General features: G+C 43.9%; 1 protein-coding gene across 2 annotated transcripts in view; it reads right to left on the reverse strand.

The window, feature by feature from the left end:
* Window positions 1-1,573: 1,573 nt before the first annotated feature.
* Window positions 1,574-20,407, reverse strand: part of TPMT (thiopurine S-methyltransferase) — a 74,184-nt gene continuing 55,350 nt past the window's right edge. For both annotated transcript variants that reach the window (XM_073566098.1, XM_073566097.1), the window contains 3 exons: window positions 8,257-8,342; window positions 6,359-6,403; window positions 1,574-3,320 (listed from right to left, as the gene is read on the reverse strand). In XM_073566098.1, the coding sequence (XP_073422199.1) occupies window positions 3,199-3,320; window positions 6,359-6,403; window positions 8,257-8,342 (253 nt within the window). In that variant the 3' untranslated portion in view covers window positions 1,574-3,198. The remainder of the gene's footprint in view (window positions 3,321-6,358; window positions 6,404-8,256; window positions 8,343-20,407) is intronic.

The following is a 20,407-nucleotide window of genomic DNA, read 5'->3' on the forward strand; positions in this document are numbered from 1 at the left end:
GTGGGTGCGAAAGCTGCCCCCATTGCCGTTCCCTGCTTTTGGCTAGGTATTTTTTCCATTACTCATAGCCTTGGGCTTATTATACCATTGGACACATGGGGTACTTACCCTTATAGACGCAATCTAATTATTGTATTTACATATTTGAATCTTGCAGAAGTAGTGGTGTTATGGTACATACCTGTCAGCGGTGTTCCATTTAATTTTATATACACATCATAGTGTTATACTCATATTAGCATCCTTTACATTTGAACACTTAGTTTATTACACTTTTTTGAATTTATGAGTATGCTTCTATTAGGCTGGTTTCACATTAGCGCTTTTTAAGCGCACGCACGGCCGGGGGTAGCTCCGCCCCCGAGCCGGCTCTCTGCCCGGCGTGCCCGCCCCTTGCTTGTAGCGCCGCCTCCTAGCGCACAGCGGCGCCTGCGATCGGCGCACCCTATCTTTAGCATAGGGTGCGCAGATCGTGCGCAGGCCGTGCGCTAGTTGCGCTTTGACCTGCGCTGCGCACTTTTGACGGTGCGCCGTGCGCGCCAAAATCGAACTTTTCGGATTTTGGCGCGCACGGCGCACCGTCAAAAGTGCGCAGCGCAGGTCAAAGCGCAACTAGCGCACGGCCTGCGCACGATCTGCGCACCCTATGCTAAAGATAGGGTGCGCCGATCGCAGGCGCCGCTGTGCGCTAGGAGGCGGCGCTACAAGCAAGGGGCGGGCACGCCGGGCAGAGAGCCGGCTCGGGGGCGGAGCTACCCCCGGCCGTGCGTGCGCTTAAAAAGCGCTAATGTGAAACCAGCCTTATTTTATTGCAGCATCAGGCATGTTACTGTATAATCGCATTGCATATGTACTTTTGGTATCATATTGGATATTTATCTCATTTTAATGATTGTCTATGTCTTTTTGGTATTGACTTTAATAAAGCTATTGTATGTTATGGCTATATGCTTCCTTGATCTTTTTGGATGATATGTTTGCTATATATGTTGCTCTGAAGATGGCCAGATTGAACCAGCTTCAGTGTCCACAAGTTCCTTCAATGCTATAAAAGCAAAAACGCCTGTGCTTGCAGCATCGGAGAGCCTGCAGTTAGGGCCAGTGGCTCAGTCATGCACTGGCCCAATATGTTTCATTTTTCATACCACCTCTGAATATAAAATAGTAATCTCTATTTTTATATAGCGCTAACATTCTGCAGCGCTTTACAGTTTGCACACATTATCATCGCTGTCCCCAATAGGGAATTTAGATTATGAGCCCCATCAGTATGGAATATGGGAGGAAACCGGAGAACCCGGAGGAAACCCACACAAACACGGGGAGAACATGCAGACTCCTTGCAGATGTTGTCTTTGGTGGGATTTGAATACAGGACTCCAGCGCTGCAATGCTGCAGTGCTATCCACTAAGCCACCGTGCCGCCCTATATATATGAACTTCAGACAACCTCTTTAAGGGAAAATACTACCAGAGGAATTGAATATACACTAAGCATTTCATCACAGTTTTCTGTAAATCTTGCAGGCTACACAAAATGCAAAATAAATATAGTAATGAAAAATAGGCAAAGTTGAGGAACTATAATTTATTGATAAAGTATGAGCGTGGTCTGCTTATTCAAATTCTCAAATAAGCAATGACAACACTATGCAAAATATGTAAAAAAAACAAACAAAAAACTAAAAGAGGCAGGATTAGGCTTTGGAAACTTAAAGCCTGTATGTCATCTGATTTCACAATATTAATTGCATTTTAGTACATAGATCTCTTAGACTGGATGAGGCTGGTGTACTTAACCCCTTCATAACCATGTGATTTTCCATTTTTGCTCTTTTGTTTTTTCCAAGAAAAAATTCCACAATCTTTTTTATTTTTTTTAGTTTACCATGTTCACTATATGGTAAAACTGTTCTGATGCCCTGGTGTGGTGGCAATCAGGGTAATATATGAGTTTGAGGACAGTTTTGATTTAGCAGAAATCACAGCTGCCGTCAAGCCGTGGAGTTAGTAAAGTGAGAGGTGTGAGTCAGACACCCTAATAACGAACCCCGTAGTGAGAAGAAACACACACAGAGAAAAGTCCTTTAATTGTAAAAAGCACACCCCGATAATTACCATGGTTTACCCATTTATTAGCAAAAATAAAAGTAATTCACAATAAGAAGGTCAAATGACAATCCCCAACTCTTTTTTACAATTAAAGGAATTTTTTCTATGAGGTTAGTAATGGGGGTGTCTGACATACGTCTTTCCCTTATTAACCTCTATGCTAAATGTCAGTGGACATGACACAGCTGACATCAACCCCAAAACCATTACCCCAATTGCCACAACACCAGGGCAATCGGGAAGAGCCGAAGCAAAAAAATTGGCGCATCTAATGGATGCGTCATTAATGGGGTCGCTGAGGGCTGGTCTTATTAGTTTGGGAAGGGGCCAATATTGATGGCCCCTTGCCAGCAATTTAATAACTCACAGCTGTTTGGGTAGCCTTTACTGGTTATTAAAAAGGGTAACTCTATAAAAAAAAAAAAAAAGTTTGGTCTTCCCTTTTTAATCAGTAAAGGCTATGCAGACAGCGGTGAGCGGTTATTAATAGGCTGGGAAGTTCCATGGATATTTTCCCCTTCCCAGAATAATAAAACTAGCCCCCAGCCGTTTATTTTCTCTCAGCTGGTTATTGAAAATAAAGGGGACCCTATGTCATTTTTTTCATTCATCTACTTATTTTTGAGATAAATACAAGTACAGAAAACTACACACACTACACTGTTATTTATCTCACTGACATCATCTATCTGGCTCTATCTTTGCACATCTAACGCCTAAATATCTGTTATTTGTATTCTTCATTCTATTACAGTACTTGTCACACTGATGGTGCACACGGACAACACATTTATGTATTGCAATGACACGTACATACGCATGCCACACGGATGGTGTCACACGGATATGGACCTCACCGGTACTTTGTCCAGTACCGGAATAACCAGGACGTGTGAAGGGTGCTTTAGTCTAGGATGGTAGGCAGAGGTTATATACAGTTGGATAATAGAGTTCTGTCACACTCTAGCTGGATTAATAAATGCTCATTTTAATATTTAAATACAGCCATTCTGAGAAGGATTTTCAAAAGAAGTACACCAGCCTCAAATTTTAGTAATGTGTCCAAATAAAACAGAATGTGTCTAACTAAGACTCCAATTTTAGTGTGATGAGGTAAAGGTTTTCAAAATATAAATCTAGTCCCCATTGTTTCTGCTTGTCAGTAAGTGCATCAATCTTCTTCAGCAGTTTGAAAGTACATGAAGGACCTGAAAGAGACAAAATAGGTTTAAGAAGTAAAAAGTAATCTGATAGAATTAACCTCGGTCTTTTATTATTTGATATGCACAGCAGTTTTTCATCTGTGTTAGGTGAGTTTCTATGCACAGGCAGTGCTAGATTAAGAAAAGGGGCTTTGGGAGGTTAAGTTCAAATGTGTATGAAACATTTTTCATCTATATTGGGTTTCGTATGTTGGTATAACTGTTTTTGACATCCTTCTGATACCTATTTTTCATATCCATGATTAAAAATAACCCAAACTGGATTCCTGTGTCATTTTTGAAAATTATAGCTAAAAACAATTGTTTTTAGCAATGTGTATTGTTCATACATGTACAAAGAAGTTTGTAGATATGGCTGAACATGACCCTTTTTTTTATATTTTTCTTATCTTCACAGTTTTATCCAGTGCTCCCCATTTATTTAAAGGTATTTTCAGAAATAGTAATTTATCCCATATCTATTGTGCACTGAATAATTTAGTGATCACTGGCGATCCGACCAATCTTTGGAACCAGAGAGCCGCGTCTTTGATTGAGTGAAGGAGCTCATACTCAACCTCTGCTCTACACATTGATTATAATACTGCTGGAAATAGATGAGCACTGAGCTCGGCTATCTCTCGCTGTCCCCATAGACAATGAATGGAGCGGAGGTCGAGCATGCACACCTTTGTTCCATTCAGGATGCAGTTCTGCAGAGCCTGCCTTTATGGTGCCAGACCTTTGATCCCGGGATCGCTGGGGGTTCTAGTGGTTAGACCCTCAATATTCAGTAAGCTATGCTCTATCCTACAAATAGGGAATAATTTACAATTTTGAGATTAGCTCTTTGAGCAATATTGGCATTTTTAGGTGTATAACATTTAATAGTGGTAAATTTCATTTGACACTTCTCTGCACGAGCCTCAAACTTCTCTAGATCCATTTGTAACATAACAGTGACAAGCTTTGTGTTAATTACTTTAAAACAGTTTAATTTCATATTATGATGTACAGAATCAAATGATTAGAAAAACAATATCGAAACATATGACACTCAATGACTCATAGGTTCCATTCTAGAAACAAACTTGTCAGAAAAAAAATGGATAAGACTGCCATGATCAATCTCGCAAGAATCTTAACAATCGCTGTATTATATGTTCCTTTTCATTCAGATAATGCAGAATAACAGCTGTAATATAACCTTCTAACCATTTTAACCACAAAAAATGCTGATCTTATAAGATTATAGTTTTGGGTGCCGATGGGTACACCTAGTCACTGCGGGATGGCTATTATGCTTTTTTTTTTATCAAAATAGAGTTAATCAAGTCCCCTATGTTATTTACATGTACTATTACAATTTACTCGCTGTAGGGTATATGCTCATTTTTTTGGGCGAAGGTGGGGTTGGGGTGGATGGTTGGTCTGTGACATGGCCACAGTGTGAACGGTGCTCTTATACTTTGCACGTCTGCCAGCTTATAGTCCAGCTCATTTTTTTGGATTATTTATTCACTTAGATGCCACTGTCCATCTTTAGCATTTAGAGGGAATCTGACACCAGGTTTTTGCTACCACATCTGAGAGCAGGATGATGTAGGGGCAAAGACCCTGACTAGAGCACCGTGTCACATACAGGGTGGGCATGCTGTCATTTTGACAAAATCAGTTTTATCTACTGCACATCTACTAGTTCTCTGAATGCTGAACTCTGTATAAATCTACTCCCACCACTGATTAGCAACTTTCTGTGTACACTGTGCATAGGCAGGAAGAAGCTATTCAGTGGTGGGGCGGAGTAAAACAGAGATCATGAAAATGGAGGACTACATGTCTGAAGGTTTACCTTGTCCTTTAGTGAATCTCCAGCTGATAAAAGTTATTTTATCAAAACTACAGCAAGCAGCCCAGGAAGTGACACATCACTGGAATCAGGGTCTTTGTCTCTAGACTATGCTGCTCTCAGATTAGGTGGCAAAAGCTTTATAACAAATTTACTTTTAAGTTGTTCATTGGGAGATTAACATCACTATATAAGTACATTATATACTGCAATACAAGGTATTGCAGTATATAAAGGAATCCTTAGAGGTGTAGGTGGGGGAGGGGGCTAAAAATGTTAAAAATATTTTAAAAAGTATAAATCACCCTCTTTTCCCTCCTGTAAAGTACAGACATTTAAAAAAAAATTACAAATTTGGTATTGCCATGCAAGTAAAAGTATGATCTATACAAAAACAAAATTATTTAAAGAAAATGATAAATTCAGGAAAGAAAAAAAAAACAGTACACGGGAAATGCAGTTATTCCAGTGTAAAAATAAAATAAAAGGAAATCTAAATGTTGTGAGTGCCACCAAAATAAAAACTACAGGTTGACATGCAAAAAAAAAGCCCTCATCCATTAACAGAAAAATGAAAAAAGTTTATGGGTTTAAAAAAAAAATAAACTGCGACACGTATGGCGCGCCCTGCAGGGCCCAGGGCCACGGACCGGGTCACTATCACAACGATGACACACTTCCCCTTTAAAAGAGCCTGACTGGCCCGGTACCGAGTAACCCCCGGCTCTGCAGGGCGTTCCACGTACCAAATTTTTATTTTTCACTATTTCATCTAACCTTGACCCTGTTTTTCAGTACATTATATGGATAAGTGAATGGAGTAATTCAAAACTAAAACTTGTCTTACAAAAAACAAGCCTTCATATTGCTATGTTCATGGAAAGATTAATATGATATGGCTCTTGGAAGGAGGGAGAAAAATGATGAAAGCACATAAATCTAAAATTGGCTCCAATGGGAAGAGGTTAGAAGGGCTCAGCAGTATAAAACATGGTTACTTTCTTCTAGAAACGAGGCCACACCTGTTCATTGTGTCTGGTATCGAATGAAGCTGAGCTGACATAACTAGCGGACAGATGAGGTGCTGGTTCTAGAAGAAAGGATCCATATTTTTGTAATTCTGGAAGCTCCATTTACAGTGCCACAAGTTGCTATAACTATTAATTTTACCAAATATCCATGTGCAATTACTTACCAAGAAAATTTTCTAGATCAGATTCAGGCACGTAAAAGGGAGGGCCTATTAAAAAGGAAAAAAACAAACAGTTATGCTTCCATGGTAGTTTTCTACAGTAGAACATACATTAAGACCATGTGTGATATACAGCACACAAAAAACCCCACAAAAGTTCTTGATACAGCTTTTTGGAGGAGGGTTGTTAATTTTTCCTGTATGGCATACAAAGTGTTAAATGCACCCACTTTCTTAATAAGCCTTTTTATATTGGTATATCTGGTGGGTTATGGTGATTAATTTCAGGAGATATCTTTCTATGAATTGAAGCTCCATTTTTCTGATACAATGCACCAAATTCAAAGCGTACTCAAAGATTTAACATAACATCCTAGCTATCTGTAGCCACCACTAGAGGGAGCTGTGGAGGAATTAATACTTTCAACACAATAGTAACGCATTATGAGTAAGCTTCCATGCTCCCTCTAGAGGTTTCAGTAGGAATCTCTTGAGAGAACAAAAGAGCGCCAACTACTATAAAGATATTTAAAAAAAAAAAATTACTCAATACAGAATTTTGGGCCTAACCTTTCACTTAGCATTTTATTATGGTGGGTCTTCCCCCTTGAACAAAAACAGAAGTTAAATTGTGCAGACCCCTACACTTCCAAAAACATAATTTTGGGGCATAATATCAATCTAAATGTGGCAGAAGTCTAGCCTAAAATGCAAAAAAAAGAAAAACCGGTCCAAACGGTCTATATAGACTTGCACCATATTTATGATGTGTTTAAGACACTTTCCACAACGTGTCCAACGATGGGGTGTTGCCTCCTCAGAAAAAGGTGTGGTTTAGGGTGCAATGTAATGAGCCAAAAAATGCCCCAAAATTGACTGAAGGGTGCCAGGACACAGACGGCATCACAGCTTATTTTGTACGGAGCTGTTAGATAGTGACGCATGCCCCTGTTGTCCCCGCTGTGTTGCTGAAAGGGTCTACACTTCGCAGGTGATGGTGTAATGGCGAATGTGAACTAGACTATTGTAACAAGACTGCAGTCTGGTCTGCTGGATGTGGGGGGCCAGATTTACGTGCGTCACTTACCCGAGGAAAAGATAGCACCAGGAGGCATTAGGGGTAGAAAACAAAAAGAAGTTTTCATCATAATGTAGTCACCCAGTGATGGCATTCTCCGAGTCCCTGGGTGGCAGAGGGAAGTGATTATGTCACCGCTTAGTATAATGGGAGCGGGGCTGGAATCATTCCATGACACTATGTGTGTGCAAAGCGAGCTGTCACTCAGTGCCAAGCAGCCATTACAACCGTGCTCTCAGCATACTGAATACGGAGCGGTGACGTAATCACTCCCAAGCACCGCCTGGGTGACTCAGAGTCATTACACGGTGATTATATCATGATTAAAATGTAATTTTCTCTCTGCAGCTGTTCAAGTCAGCCGGCTACACAGAGTTTTAACGCTATTGACCTGCAGATTAACCCAAGATCACAACGCGGAGAGTGTTTTTGATTATATCTGGTTCTCTTTATTCTAACACATTACTTATGTCAGATAATATAGATATGATGTAGAATATTAATTGCCGATTTCTTCTTCTTCATGGAAGAAAATAAACTTCAATTGGTGTACATAGAATAAGACGCACCTTACCTATTTCATGCAACCCCCAAAAATTCGTTAACTTTCCAAACTAACCTAGCCGTCCCTGCCAAGCACGGTTCTATAGATAATAACATTTTTCATGTTTCTTATGGAAGAGTAGTACAACATTTCAATAGTACTAGATGTGGTGACCATCACTGAACAGTTGCTGGGATGTTAGAACAATATCCAAAACTAAGGATTCAGAGTTGAAAATGTATCCAGTTGAATAGAAACAAAACATTAACGTGTTCTGACCTCTATGCAGCTTTGGATCGTATTCCACTGTTACAAGTAGGTATCGACAGTCCTTAGCCATTAGTGACAAGACAACGTTGGCATAACTGTGGGGAAAAAAATACGGATAGTACGTCAATGCGTCAATTTGCTCCATAATGCAGATAAACAGGATGATGAAAAAGTAACATTACATATATCTGTTCAAAAGTAAGGGTTTACTTTTATGCTTAAATAAGATTCCATGATATTACAATGCCAAGCCTTATGCTATGCAAATGCCAGGACTTCCATGATGTCACTATAAGCCAGACATGGTTGAATTAGGAAATGTAAAATGTCTGTAGGGCAACAGTGTACTAGATACAGCGTTACAATACAAGCTTTTGTGTAGTACCTAAAGGGCTCATATCAGCATAAAAGACGTTGACCACTTAAAAATCGTCCTGTCAGGTAGCGGTCAGGTTCTTGCGCTTTTTGTTTTCCTCCTCTTCTTTCAAGAGCTATAACATTTTTATCTCACAGTTGATATAGAATTATAGGGGCTTGATTTTTGCAGTACGCATTGTAGATTTGTGTGGGAAAAAAATGGACACCATCCATTTTATGATGTGATGTATTAGAAAGCGGGAAAAAAATTCAAAGAGTGATGAAAATCTGAAAAAACAAAAATCCAATTCTGCAACTAGGGAGGTGGGGGGGCGGTTTTGTCTCATGGTGTTCACTATATGATAAAAATGACCGGCAATATAATTCTACCCGTCACTACGATTATGGTAAATAACACAGGCATCATCTGCCTGCAAAGGTGCGCGCCGAGTTCCTGAGCTGATACCAAAGAACAGTTCATTATATGTTGGGAAAGGGTTAAGGACCAGTTGATTTTTTTTTTTTTTAAAGGGAACCTGTCATGTGAAAAAAAAATGCTATTAACCTGCAGATATGTGGTAACTATGCAAATTAGTAGCTTTCAGACGCAGTGTGTGTGCAAGTTAAGGGCAGAGCCATAACTTTTTTTTCTGTCGACCTAGGACGGCTTGTTATCGATGGGACGAGTTGTAATTTTTATTGACACCATTCATTTTACCAAACAACGTGCTGAGAATCGAGAAAAAAATTATAAGTGAAAAGGAATGAGGAATAAAACCGAATTCCAGCATTATTTTTTTCGACTTTGTTTTCACAGAGTTAATTGTGCAATACAAAGCATTTTGCAAACTTAATTCTTCAGGTTGACAAGATTATACCGATACCAAATATGCATCTTTTTTATATTACTAATTAATTCTCATCTTGAGGTACATACTATATTTTGATCACCTATGACTGCATTTTTTATGGGTGGTGTGTAGACCAAAAACGGCTACCAGTGTATTAATGCAGAAAGTGCTCAAACATACCAGTGGATTTATGAAGTAAATGCTACCCGGATACCAGTTTATTCTGGAAGAAAATGCTCCCCGGTTAATCCTCAAGAAAGGGTTCCCCATGTACCAGTGTATTCATGGAGAAAAGGCTCCCCGCAGACCAGTATTAGGCCGGGGTCACACTAACCGACGCAAAATACGGTCCGTAGTTTACATGCGTAATACGGATGAATGACCCCTAAATAGTGCTCCGTATGTCATCCGTAAGCAAGGTGTGGTTGCGTATTTTGCGTATGTCAGCATCCGTATGTAATCCGTATGGCATCCGTATAGCAAAATTTTCTCGTCGCCTTGCAAAATGGACATATAATGGAGCCCTATGACAGGGTTTCTAACAGAAACGAAATAATAGATATAGACACATAGAATGCATATATATATATATATATATATATATATATATTACACACACACACAAGTCATTGAGATAAACATATATATATTATATATATATATATATATATATATATATATATATTTATATTTCACAGAGTTCTTCATAGCAGAATAGCCGCTAATTAAATTGCCGGCTTCTATCAAATCATTCCTCAACCCGACATGAAATGACACATGGTTTACATTCAGTAAAGCATTTCTTTTCATGTTTTTTTTATATGTCCCTGACTAATAATTAGATGAGGGTTTGTGTGCAAAATTTGGGAGTTGTAGTTGTTATTTTAAGGGGTTAATTCGTTGTTAAAAAATGCGTGGGCTTCCCATTGCCCTGTAGCGGTGGCGAATGGGTTAATCTAACAAAGGGTTAATGTCACCTTACAATCGAATGGTGACATTAACCCACTCGCCACCACTATAGGGCAATGGAAAGCCCACGCATTTTTTAACAACGAATTAACCCCTTAAAATATCAACTACAACTCCCAAATTTTGCACACAAACCAGCATCTAATTATTAGTCAAGGACAAATAAAAAAACTTGAAATTAAATGGTTTACTGAATGTAAACCATGTGTCATTTCATGTCGGGTTGAGGAATGATTTGATAGAAGCCGGCAATTTAATTAGCGGCTATTCTTCTATGAAGAACTCTGTGAAATATAAATATATATATATATATATATATATATATATTTGTTTGTCACAATGACATGTATGTATATATGTATTCTATGTGTATATGTCTATTCTTTCTTTCTTTATTAAACCGGTCAGTGTGAGTTTACTGTATAGCGCACTGAATTGCCGACTTTTCTAAAAGACACCGGGTGCGTATTTCTCGCAAGTCACATGTGTGGTCCGTGTGTAATCCGTATTTTTAGCGCACCCATAGACTTGCATTGGCGTATTACGGGCGTAGTACGCTGACAATCGCAGCATGCTGAAATTGGCACGGACCGTAGAATACGCCCGAGAAATATACGGCTGTTGGGAGCTTCCCCATAGAGAATAATTTGTCCGTGTGTAATGCGTGCTTTTAACGCCTCTCACTCGTCCATATTCCTCGCCAGTGTGACCCCGGCCTAACCCTGAAAATAGTGCTCACTGAATACCAGTGGATTAATGAAGAAAATGCTGCCCGGATACCAGTGTAAGGGCTCGTATCCATCATCGTAAAAAAAAAAATGGTCCCATATTGTTCCTGAAAAGTCGGACAAATGTCTTGCAAGTGTCATATGATTTGCATGCAAGAACAATCAGATTTTTATCACCTAGCATCTGAGTGACATCCAAATGACTTGCAAATGTGATCATGTGATCCATATGCAATGCGATTTTAACATGAGCCTTTACATAGAGTAACTCTCTGTTACTTACAAATAGCTTTCTAAGGAGATAGATATATATATAGACACCCAAATACAGTATACAGAGAGAGAGATTAGATAGATACAGATCGATATAAATATGTGAATGAGAAATATAGTCATTGCTTTGCATATGTTGCTTACTGTTCATGTATTTTATTACTAAATAAATTATTTTTGGAAAAAAATGGCATGGTATCCCCCGAAATTTTATTAACCAGCAGAGGGAAAGTGAACAGCTGGAGGCAGATGTTTATAGCCAGTGGAGGGGGTAATACCCATGGAGCTTCCCAAGCTATTAATATCAGCTCAATGCTGTATGCTTAGCCTTTACTGGCTATTAAAATAGGATGGAGGACCCCCCCCTCAAACAAATGACGCAGGGTCCACATAATTAATAACCTAATCCAGGGTGCAGCGGACCCAAGTAAAATGGCAGCTGCACAGGTGCATAAATACCAAATGAAACAGCCAGCCTACAATCAGGGATCGGCTGTGTGGTACACCAGTGCAGAAAAAATAATCCGCATGTGGCAATGTTCACACAGGGAATGCAGGGCTTCTGGCTAACAACCTCTTAGTAACACCATATAGGGGGGCTGCCCAGTGCCCAACTAGAATGCATCCCGTGTGAACAGAGGCCACAAGTTTGCAGAACCATTTGGGCCCAACTGCACCCTGGAGAAAAATATAAAAAGTGCACAAAAAACATATCAATATATGTAAGGTATTGGTTGATATTAAGGCCTTAATACGGAAGCTGACAAACTGCGTCATAGTTCCTTACACTTGTCAGTCCCTACTCTAACATGAAAACCTTAAAAAGAGGAAAAAAATCCTCCAAAAAATTCAGTTAGTTTGACGCAGTTTGTCAGCTTCCGTATTAAGGCCTTAATATCATCCAATACCTTACATATATTGATATGTTTTTTGTGCACTTTTTATATTGTTTCCAGGGTGCAGTTGGGCCCAAATGGTTCTGCAAACTTGTGCCTCTGTTCACACGGGATGCATTCTAGTTGGCACTGGGCAGCCCCCCTATATGGTGTTACTAAGAGGTTGTTAGCCAGAAGCCCTGCATTCCCTGTGTGAACATTGCCACATGCGGATTATTTTTTCTGCACTGGTGTACCACACGGCCAATCCCTGATTGTAGGCTGACTGTTTCATTTGGTATTTATGCACCTGTGCAGCTGCCATTTCACTTGGGTCCGCTGCACCCTGGATTAGTGCAGATGCATTTGGGCCTGTCTGGTTTGTAACTGAATTTTTTGGAGGATTTTTTTCCTCTTTTTGAGGTTTTCATGTTAGAGTAGGGACTGACAAGTGTAAGGAACTTTGACGCAGTTTGTCTGCTTCCGTATTAAGGCCTTAATATCAACCAATACCTTACATATATTGATATGTTTTTTGTGCACTTTTTATATTTTTTCCAGGGTGCAGTTGGGCCCAAATGGTTCTGCAAACTTGTGGCCTATGTTCACACGGGATGCATTCTAGTTGGCACTGGGCAGCCCCCCTATATGGTGTTACTAAAAGGTTGTTAGCCAGAAGCCCTGCATTCCCTGTGTGAACATTGCCACATGTGGATTATTTTTTCTGCACTGGTGTACCACACGGCCAATCCCTGATTGTAGGCTGGCTGTTTCATTTGGTATTTATGCACCTGTGCAGCTGCCATTTTACTTGGGTCCGCTGCACCCTGGATTAGTGCAGATGCATTTGGGCCTGTCTGGTTTGTAACTGAATTCTTTGGAGGATTTTTTTCCTCTCTTTGAGGTTTTCATCCACATAATTAATAACCAGCAAAAGCTAGGCAGACAACAGTTGGCTGATATATTAATAGGCTAGGAAGGGGCCATGGATATTGGCCCCATCCCGGATTTAAAAAAAAAAAAATCAGCTTTCAGCCACTCCAGAAAAGGCGCATCCATAAAATGCACCAATTTTGTCAATTAGCCTTGCTCTTCCCACTTGCCCTGATGCATTAGCAAGTGGCAATAGGGTTGGGGTTGATGTCACCTTTGTATTGTCAGGTGACATCAAGCAAAGGGAGTAATGGAGAGGGCGTCTATAAGACACCCCCATAACCAACCCCGCAGTCATATTGCAAATAAAAAACACCCTGAATATTAGAAAATAGCTTAGATTATGGCCTCAAATAGATAGGGGGTTAGGACGAAAATGACTGCCTTCAGACCATCCCTTAAGCATTCAAAGTTTTTTTACACTGCAAGTTTTGACGGTATTAAAGTGTATTCATCTTTTTGGGGAACTTTCAGAATAACATAGAATAGCACTATTTCTGCCCATTATATGACTTTTATCCTGTATTTTTCACCAGTTTTACCCTCTCTCTAATTTCAATTGTTTGTGAGCTATGCAAAACATGAACGACAATATATAGCAGCACTAAGCTGTAGCTGTGAATCCAGCACTGAAGTGAAATAAATTTGCTAGAAGCTGCAGCTCAACTTGGCGGTATCAGCCTAGTTTCTCACTGTGCAGATTGCTCCTCACTCCTCCTCCCCTTCCTCAGAAAGTTTTATATGCTATGTAACCCGACATCTTACTGTTTAAATGTACCTTAAAGGGAACCTGTCACATGAAAAACACTATTAACCTGCATATATGGGGTTAAACTGCAGGCAAAAAGCATTCTGAACCTGCCCGTTGCCCGCATTTACAGCCTCACTCCCGGGAGGAAATTAACTTTATTCCTCCCTGTAGCTTTAGGCATTTTGTCATAGGAGTAATGCCGGGCACGGCTTCAGTCATTGCTCTGTGTATAGAGCACGCCGTCTGCAACCATGTTCCCTGCACTGACTAACAGCTGAAAGAGTTGTCAGTAAGTTCAGGGAGTACGGCTACAGCAGCTGCTCTCTATACACAGAGCAGTGAATGAAACTGTGCCTATGACTAATTCTGAAAGTTGCCAAGAGGAATAAAGTTCAATTCCTCCCAGCAGCAGGGCCAAAAAGGCAGGCAACAGACAGGTTAAGGCTGGTTTCACATTAGCGCTTTTTAAGCGCACGCACGGCCGGGGGTAGCTCCGCCCCCGAGCCGGCTCTCTGCCCGGCGTGCCCGCCCTTTGCTTGTAGCGCCGCCTCCTAGCGGACAGCGGCGCCTGCGATCGGCGCACCCTATCTTTAGCATAGGGTGCGCAGATCGTGCGCAGGCCGTGCGCTAGTTGCGCTTTGACCTGCGCTGCGCACTTTTGACGGTGCGCCGTGCGCGCCAAAATCCGAAAAGTTCGATTTTGGCGCACACGGCGCACCGTCAAAAGTGCGCAGCGCAGGTCAAAGCGCAACTAGAGCACGGCCTGCGCACGATCTGCGCACCCTATGCTAAAGATAGGGTGTGCCGATCGCAGGCGCCGCTGTCCGCTAGGAGGCGGCGCTACAAGCAAGGGGCGGGCACGCCGGGCAGAGAGCCGGCTCGGGGGAGGAGCTACCCCCGGCCGTGCGTGCGCTTAAAAAGCGCTAATGTGAAACCAGCCTTAGAATGCTATTTACATGCAGATTAACCCCATATCTGAAACATGGATTTTTGTGAGTACTCACCGTAAAATCCTTTTCTCCGAGACGCTCATTGGGGGACACAGGTACTGTGGGTGTATGCTACCGCCATCTGGAGGCTGACACTAGGCAAACAACACAAGGTTAGCTCCTCCCCCGCCGTATACACCCTCGCCCTGATTGCGGGCGGAAGCCAGTTTAGTGCAAAAGCAGTAGGAGAACAATAACAATCAGCCTTAATGCAGAAAACAATATGTCTGACAAGGAAAAAACCACCCTGACATTCATAAAAGAAATACACATTAATTAAATAAACACGAGCCAACTTGGCTAACAGGGTGGGTGCTGTGTCCCCCAATGAGCGTCTCGGAGAAAAGGATTTTACGGTGAGTACTCACAAAAATCCATGTTTCTCCTTCGTCTCATTGGGGGACACAGGTACTGTGGGACGTCCTAAAGCAGTCCCTGGGTGGGAGATTGACTCACCGATCCAAGATACATGCACCTCTTGTTTAAAGGTGCTCCACCGCTGCTTGGAGAATCCTTCTACCCAGGCTTGCATCCGCCGAAGCCTGAGTATGGACATTGTAATGTTTAGTAAACGTGTGCAGGCTGGACCAGGTTGCTGCTTTGCATACCTGTTCCGCCGAAGCCTGATGCCGAAGCGCCCAAGAGGCGCCCACTGCCCGAGTAGAATGTGCTTTGATCCCTGATGGAACCGGCGCACCTCTGATGCGATAGGCCTCTTGAATTGTTAAACGGATCCATCTGGCTATGGTCGATCTTGAGGCAGCGAGTCCCCTCCTGCGCCCTTCAGGGAGCATGAACAGCGTATCTGTCTGGTGAAAAGGTGCCGTCCGCGACACGTACCTCCTGAGTGCTCTCACCAGGTCCAGCACGTGAAGAGCCTTTTCTACACGATGCACCGATGCCAGACAGAACGAAGGCAAGACAATATCCTCATTAATGTGGAATGAGGACACGACTTTCGGCAGAAAGGGGGGAGCTGGTCTAAGCGCCACTTTATCCTTGTGGAAAATGAGAAAAGGAGCTCGGCAAGACAGCGCCGCCAACTCTGAAACTCGCCTAACGGAGGTAATGGCTACCAAAAATACCACCTTCCAAGAGAGGAATGATAAGGAAATATCCTGTAGCGGCTCAAAAGGCGCTTCCTGCAGAACACTGAGAACCAGGTTAAGGTCCCAGGTGTCCATTGGCACCTTAAAGGGAGGTACTAGATAAGAGACTCCATGGATGAAAGTCTTTACCTGCATATTAGTAGCAATCTTTCGCTGGAAAAGGACGGACAACGCCAATATCTGTCTCCTAAGGGAGCTCGGGGCCAGCCCTGAGTCTAGGCCTGATTGAAGAAAAGCCAAGATGTTGGGAATAGAGAATGTCAGGGGCTAACGACCCCGCTCTCTGCACCAAGTGAAGAAAACTTTCCAGGAGTGGTGGTAGATTTTCGCCGATGTCGGTTTCATGGCGCTAACCATTGTAGCGACCACCTCACGCTCAAACCCTGCTTGAGTTAGAATCCAAGATTCAACGTCCATGCCGTCAAACACAGGGCCCCTGAGTTCGGGTAGAAGATCAGGCCCTGGTGCAGTAGATCTGGGCGCTCTGGCAGTCGCAATGGGACATCGGTGAGCAGCCGCACAAGATCTGCGTACCACGCCCGACGGGGCCAGTCTGGTGCCAGCAGAATTGCTGGGACCCCCTCTGTTTTGATCTTCCTGACGACCCTCGGAAGCAATGGCAACGGGGGAAACAGGTATGGAAGGCGAAACTGGTTCCATGGTAGGACCAACGCATCCACCCCGAACGCTCGTGGGTCTCGCGACCGAGCGACGAACACAGGCACCTTGGCGTTCCTTCTGGACGCCATCAGATCCACATCCGGTGTTCCCCACCATTGGCAAATTTGCTGGAAGATCTCGGGGTGCAGGGCCCATTCCCCAGCCACGACCTCTTGTCGGCTGAGGAAGTCCGCTGCCCAATTTTCTACGCTTGGGATGTAGACTTCCGATATTACCGACTGGTTCTTCTCTGCCCAATGAAGCACATGTACCATCTTGCGCATGGTTGCCCTGCTGCGCGTGCCCCCCTGATGATTTACATAAGCCACCGCCGTGGCGTTGTCTGACTGTATCCGAATGGGCCGTCCTGCTAGGAGGTGCTGAAAACGCTGCAGCGCCTGCCAGATCGCTCGTATTTCCAACAAGTTGATCGGGAGACGAGCTTCCTGTTGCGACCACTGGCCCTGGGCCGTGTGGTGGCGAAAAACTGCTCCCCAGCTGAGGAAACTAGTGTCGGTCGTGACCACTAGCCAGTGGTCTGGGGGAAACTGTTTCCCCTGAAGAAGGGAGGGTCTGGTCGTCCACCACTCTAGTGATTGCCTGACCTGAGAGGACAGCCGGCACTGCTGATCGGGGGTGAACGGGTTCTTGTCCCATGCTGACAAGAGATCGTGCTGTAGGGGTCGAAGATGAAATTGGGCAAATGGAATTGCTTCCATTGCTGCCACCATCTTCCCTAGTATCCTCATCCCAAACTGAATGGTGTGAGGGACCAGCTGCTGGAGCTTCTGGACTCCTTGCCGGAGCGCTAGGGCTTTGTTTCGAGGGAGAATTACCAATCCTTGGGAGGTATCGATCATTCCCAGAAAAGCAATCCTCCGAGCTGGGAGAAGAGATGATTTGTTCCTGTTGACCAACCAACCTAAGCGGGAGAGTGTATCCAGCCAGCGTAATGCTGACATTCTCCTTGCATGCCCGAAATGAGGGACCCTTCACCAAGAGGTCGTCTAAGTATGGCAAGACGACTATGCCCCGCGAGTGTAGGAAGGCCATTATGACTGCCATCACCTTTGTGAACACTCTGGGGGCTATCCCGAATGGGAGTGTTGCGAATTGAAAGTGTCGACCATTGATGGCGAACCGAAGAAACTTTTGGTGCGAGGGAAAAATGGGAACATGCAGGTAGGCATCCTGGATGTCGATCGAGGCTAAGTACTCTCCCTGCTCCATGGCTGATATAACTGAGCGGAGAGATTCCATCCTGAAATGTTTGACCCTGTTGAACCTGTTTAGGAGCTTCAGGTCCAAAACCGGCCTGACTGTCCCGTCCTTTTTGGGGACCGCGAACAGATTGGAATAAAAACCCTGAGCTTTCTCGTGCTCTGGTACGGGAACAATGACTCCGTTGTTTTGGAGTGAATTAATGGCCTCTAGCAGCGCCTTTGCCCGTGGCTTCACCTTGGGAAGTCGGGAGAGAAAAAACCGTGTTGGAGGGTACCTGATGAACTCTATTTTGTACCCTGAAGTCACCAGTTCCGCCACCCATAAGTCGTGTGCTACCTCGGCCCAGATATGACGAAAAAAAGAGCAGGCGGCCCCCCACCCTGCTGATGTCGCCTACGAAGGGCTCAGAGTCATTTGGCTGAGGGTCTCTGGGCCCTGGCTCCTCTTGACCTGGGCTGGCGAGCGCGCATCCTTCCCACCGGAATGGGTCTATATGAGACCTGTCGCTCTCTATCTTGGTTGGAGCAAGGTGGGCCGGCCGAACTGGCTGCTGCCATCCATCCGGTGTTGCAAAAGGCTCGAAAACGTGTTGGGACCTGGCGAAAAGGCTGTTTCACCTTTTGCTGCGGGAGGAAGCTGCTTTTTCCTCCTGTCGCGTCGGAGATGAGCTGATCCAACTTCTCCCCGAACAGGCGGCCTCCCTGATAGGGCAAGGAAGTCAAGGACTTCTTGGAAATTGAATCGGCTCTCCAAGTCCTCAACCAGAGGGCTCTCCTAATGGCTACCATGTTAGCGGGTGCAAATGCCGCACAATTAGCCGCATCCAAAGAAGCACTAATTAAGTAGTCTCCAGCCATAGCAATCTGACTTGCGACCTCAGACACCTCCGCAGGTAGGCCTCTATCCTGCAAGGCCTTATTCAAAGACTCTGACCATGACATCATGGCTTTGGCTACCCACGTCGCCGCGAACGAGAGGGCGAGCACCGACCCTGATGCCTCAAAAACTGATCGCGCCAAGCTCTCTATGAGCCGATCCGTGGGGTCCTTAATGGACAAGCCGCTAGGCACCGACAACAAAGACTTCGAGGCCAGGTGCGACACTGGCGGGTCCACCACTGGGGATTCCGCCCATTTCTTACAGAGTTCCAGGGCAAATGGGTATCTTGCCTCTATAGTTTCCTGGCCCGAGAAGTGCCTATCTGGGCATTCTCTGTGGCGCTGCACTATGTCCTCAAATTCTGAGTGAGTGCCAAACACTCTATGCGGTTGCCTGGCCCGCTTAAAGGCTACCTTATGGCCCGCGGCCAAGGTAGCACTATCTTCAATTCCCAGGGTCTGATTGACAGCTTCAATGAGGCTGTCCACTGTCTCCCGGCACCCGGGGTATCTAGATCAAGTGGCTCGTCTGAGTCACGATCCAAACTCTGCCTGCTCCAGCTCGCTGGTGAAGGGGAGCGTGATGCTGAACTCCCCGATGCCGCGGCACCGGATAGACTGGGAGACCTCGTGCGGGTTCGTTTCCTTCGCCCCTGTCTGGTATGGGAGCGGCCCCTGCAGGCCGAAGGTTCCTGTGAGGTGGAGGACCCCTCCAAGATAAGCGAGTCACTATCCTTGCCCCCTTTTGGGGCGTGAAGGGACTCGATCGCCTTTGTAAGCGCAGCCATAGACTGGGACAATGATAGCGCCCATTCCGGAGGATTCGGCTCTCTGGATTCAGTCGCCGGGGGAGACTCCTGGGCGCGTTCGGAGTCGCAGGCCTTGCACAATTTGGCGCTCTGCGCTCATGGAAACGGAGCCCTACAAGAAGTGCATGCAGCGTAGAGAAAAGTGTGCGCCTTCCCTTTCCCTGCCATATTGTGCCTGCCAGGCATATATATATATATATATATATATATATATATATATATATATATATATATATATATATATATATATATATATATATATATATATACACTCACTGGCCACTTTATTAGGTACACCATGCTAGTAAGGGGTTGGACCCCCTTTTGCCTTCAGAACTGCCTCAATTCTTCGTGGCAGAGATTCAACAAGGTGCTGGAAGCATTCCTCAGAGATTTTGGACCATATTGACATGATGGCATCACACAGTTGGCGCAGATTTGTCGGCTGCACATCCCTGATGCGAATCTCCCGTTCCACCACATCCCAAAGATGCTCTATTGGATTGAGATCTGGTGACTGAGGAGGCCATTTGAGTACAGTAAACTCATTGTCATGTTCAAGAAACCAATCTGAGATGATTCGAGCTTTATGACATGGCGCATTATCCTGCTGAAAGTAGCCATCAGATGTTGGGTACATTGTGGTCATAAAGGGATGGACATGGTCAGCAACAATACTCAGGTAGGCTGTGGCGTTGCAACGATGCTCAATTGGTACCAAGGGGCCCAAAGAGTGCCCAGAAAAAATTCCCCA

This window comes from Dendrobates tinctorius, unplaced genomic scaffold (assembly GCF_039654945.1).
Source record: "Dendrobates tinctorius isolate UK_male_01 unplaced genomic scaffold, ASM3965494v1 ptg000004l, whole genome shotgun sequence".
Taxonomy (NCBI): Eukaryota; Metazoa; Chordata; class Amphibia; order Anura; family Dendrobatidae; genus Dendrobates; species Dendrobates tinctorius.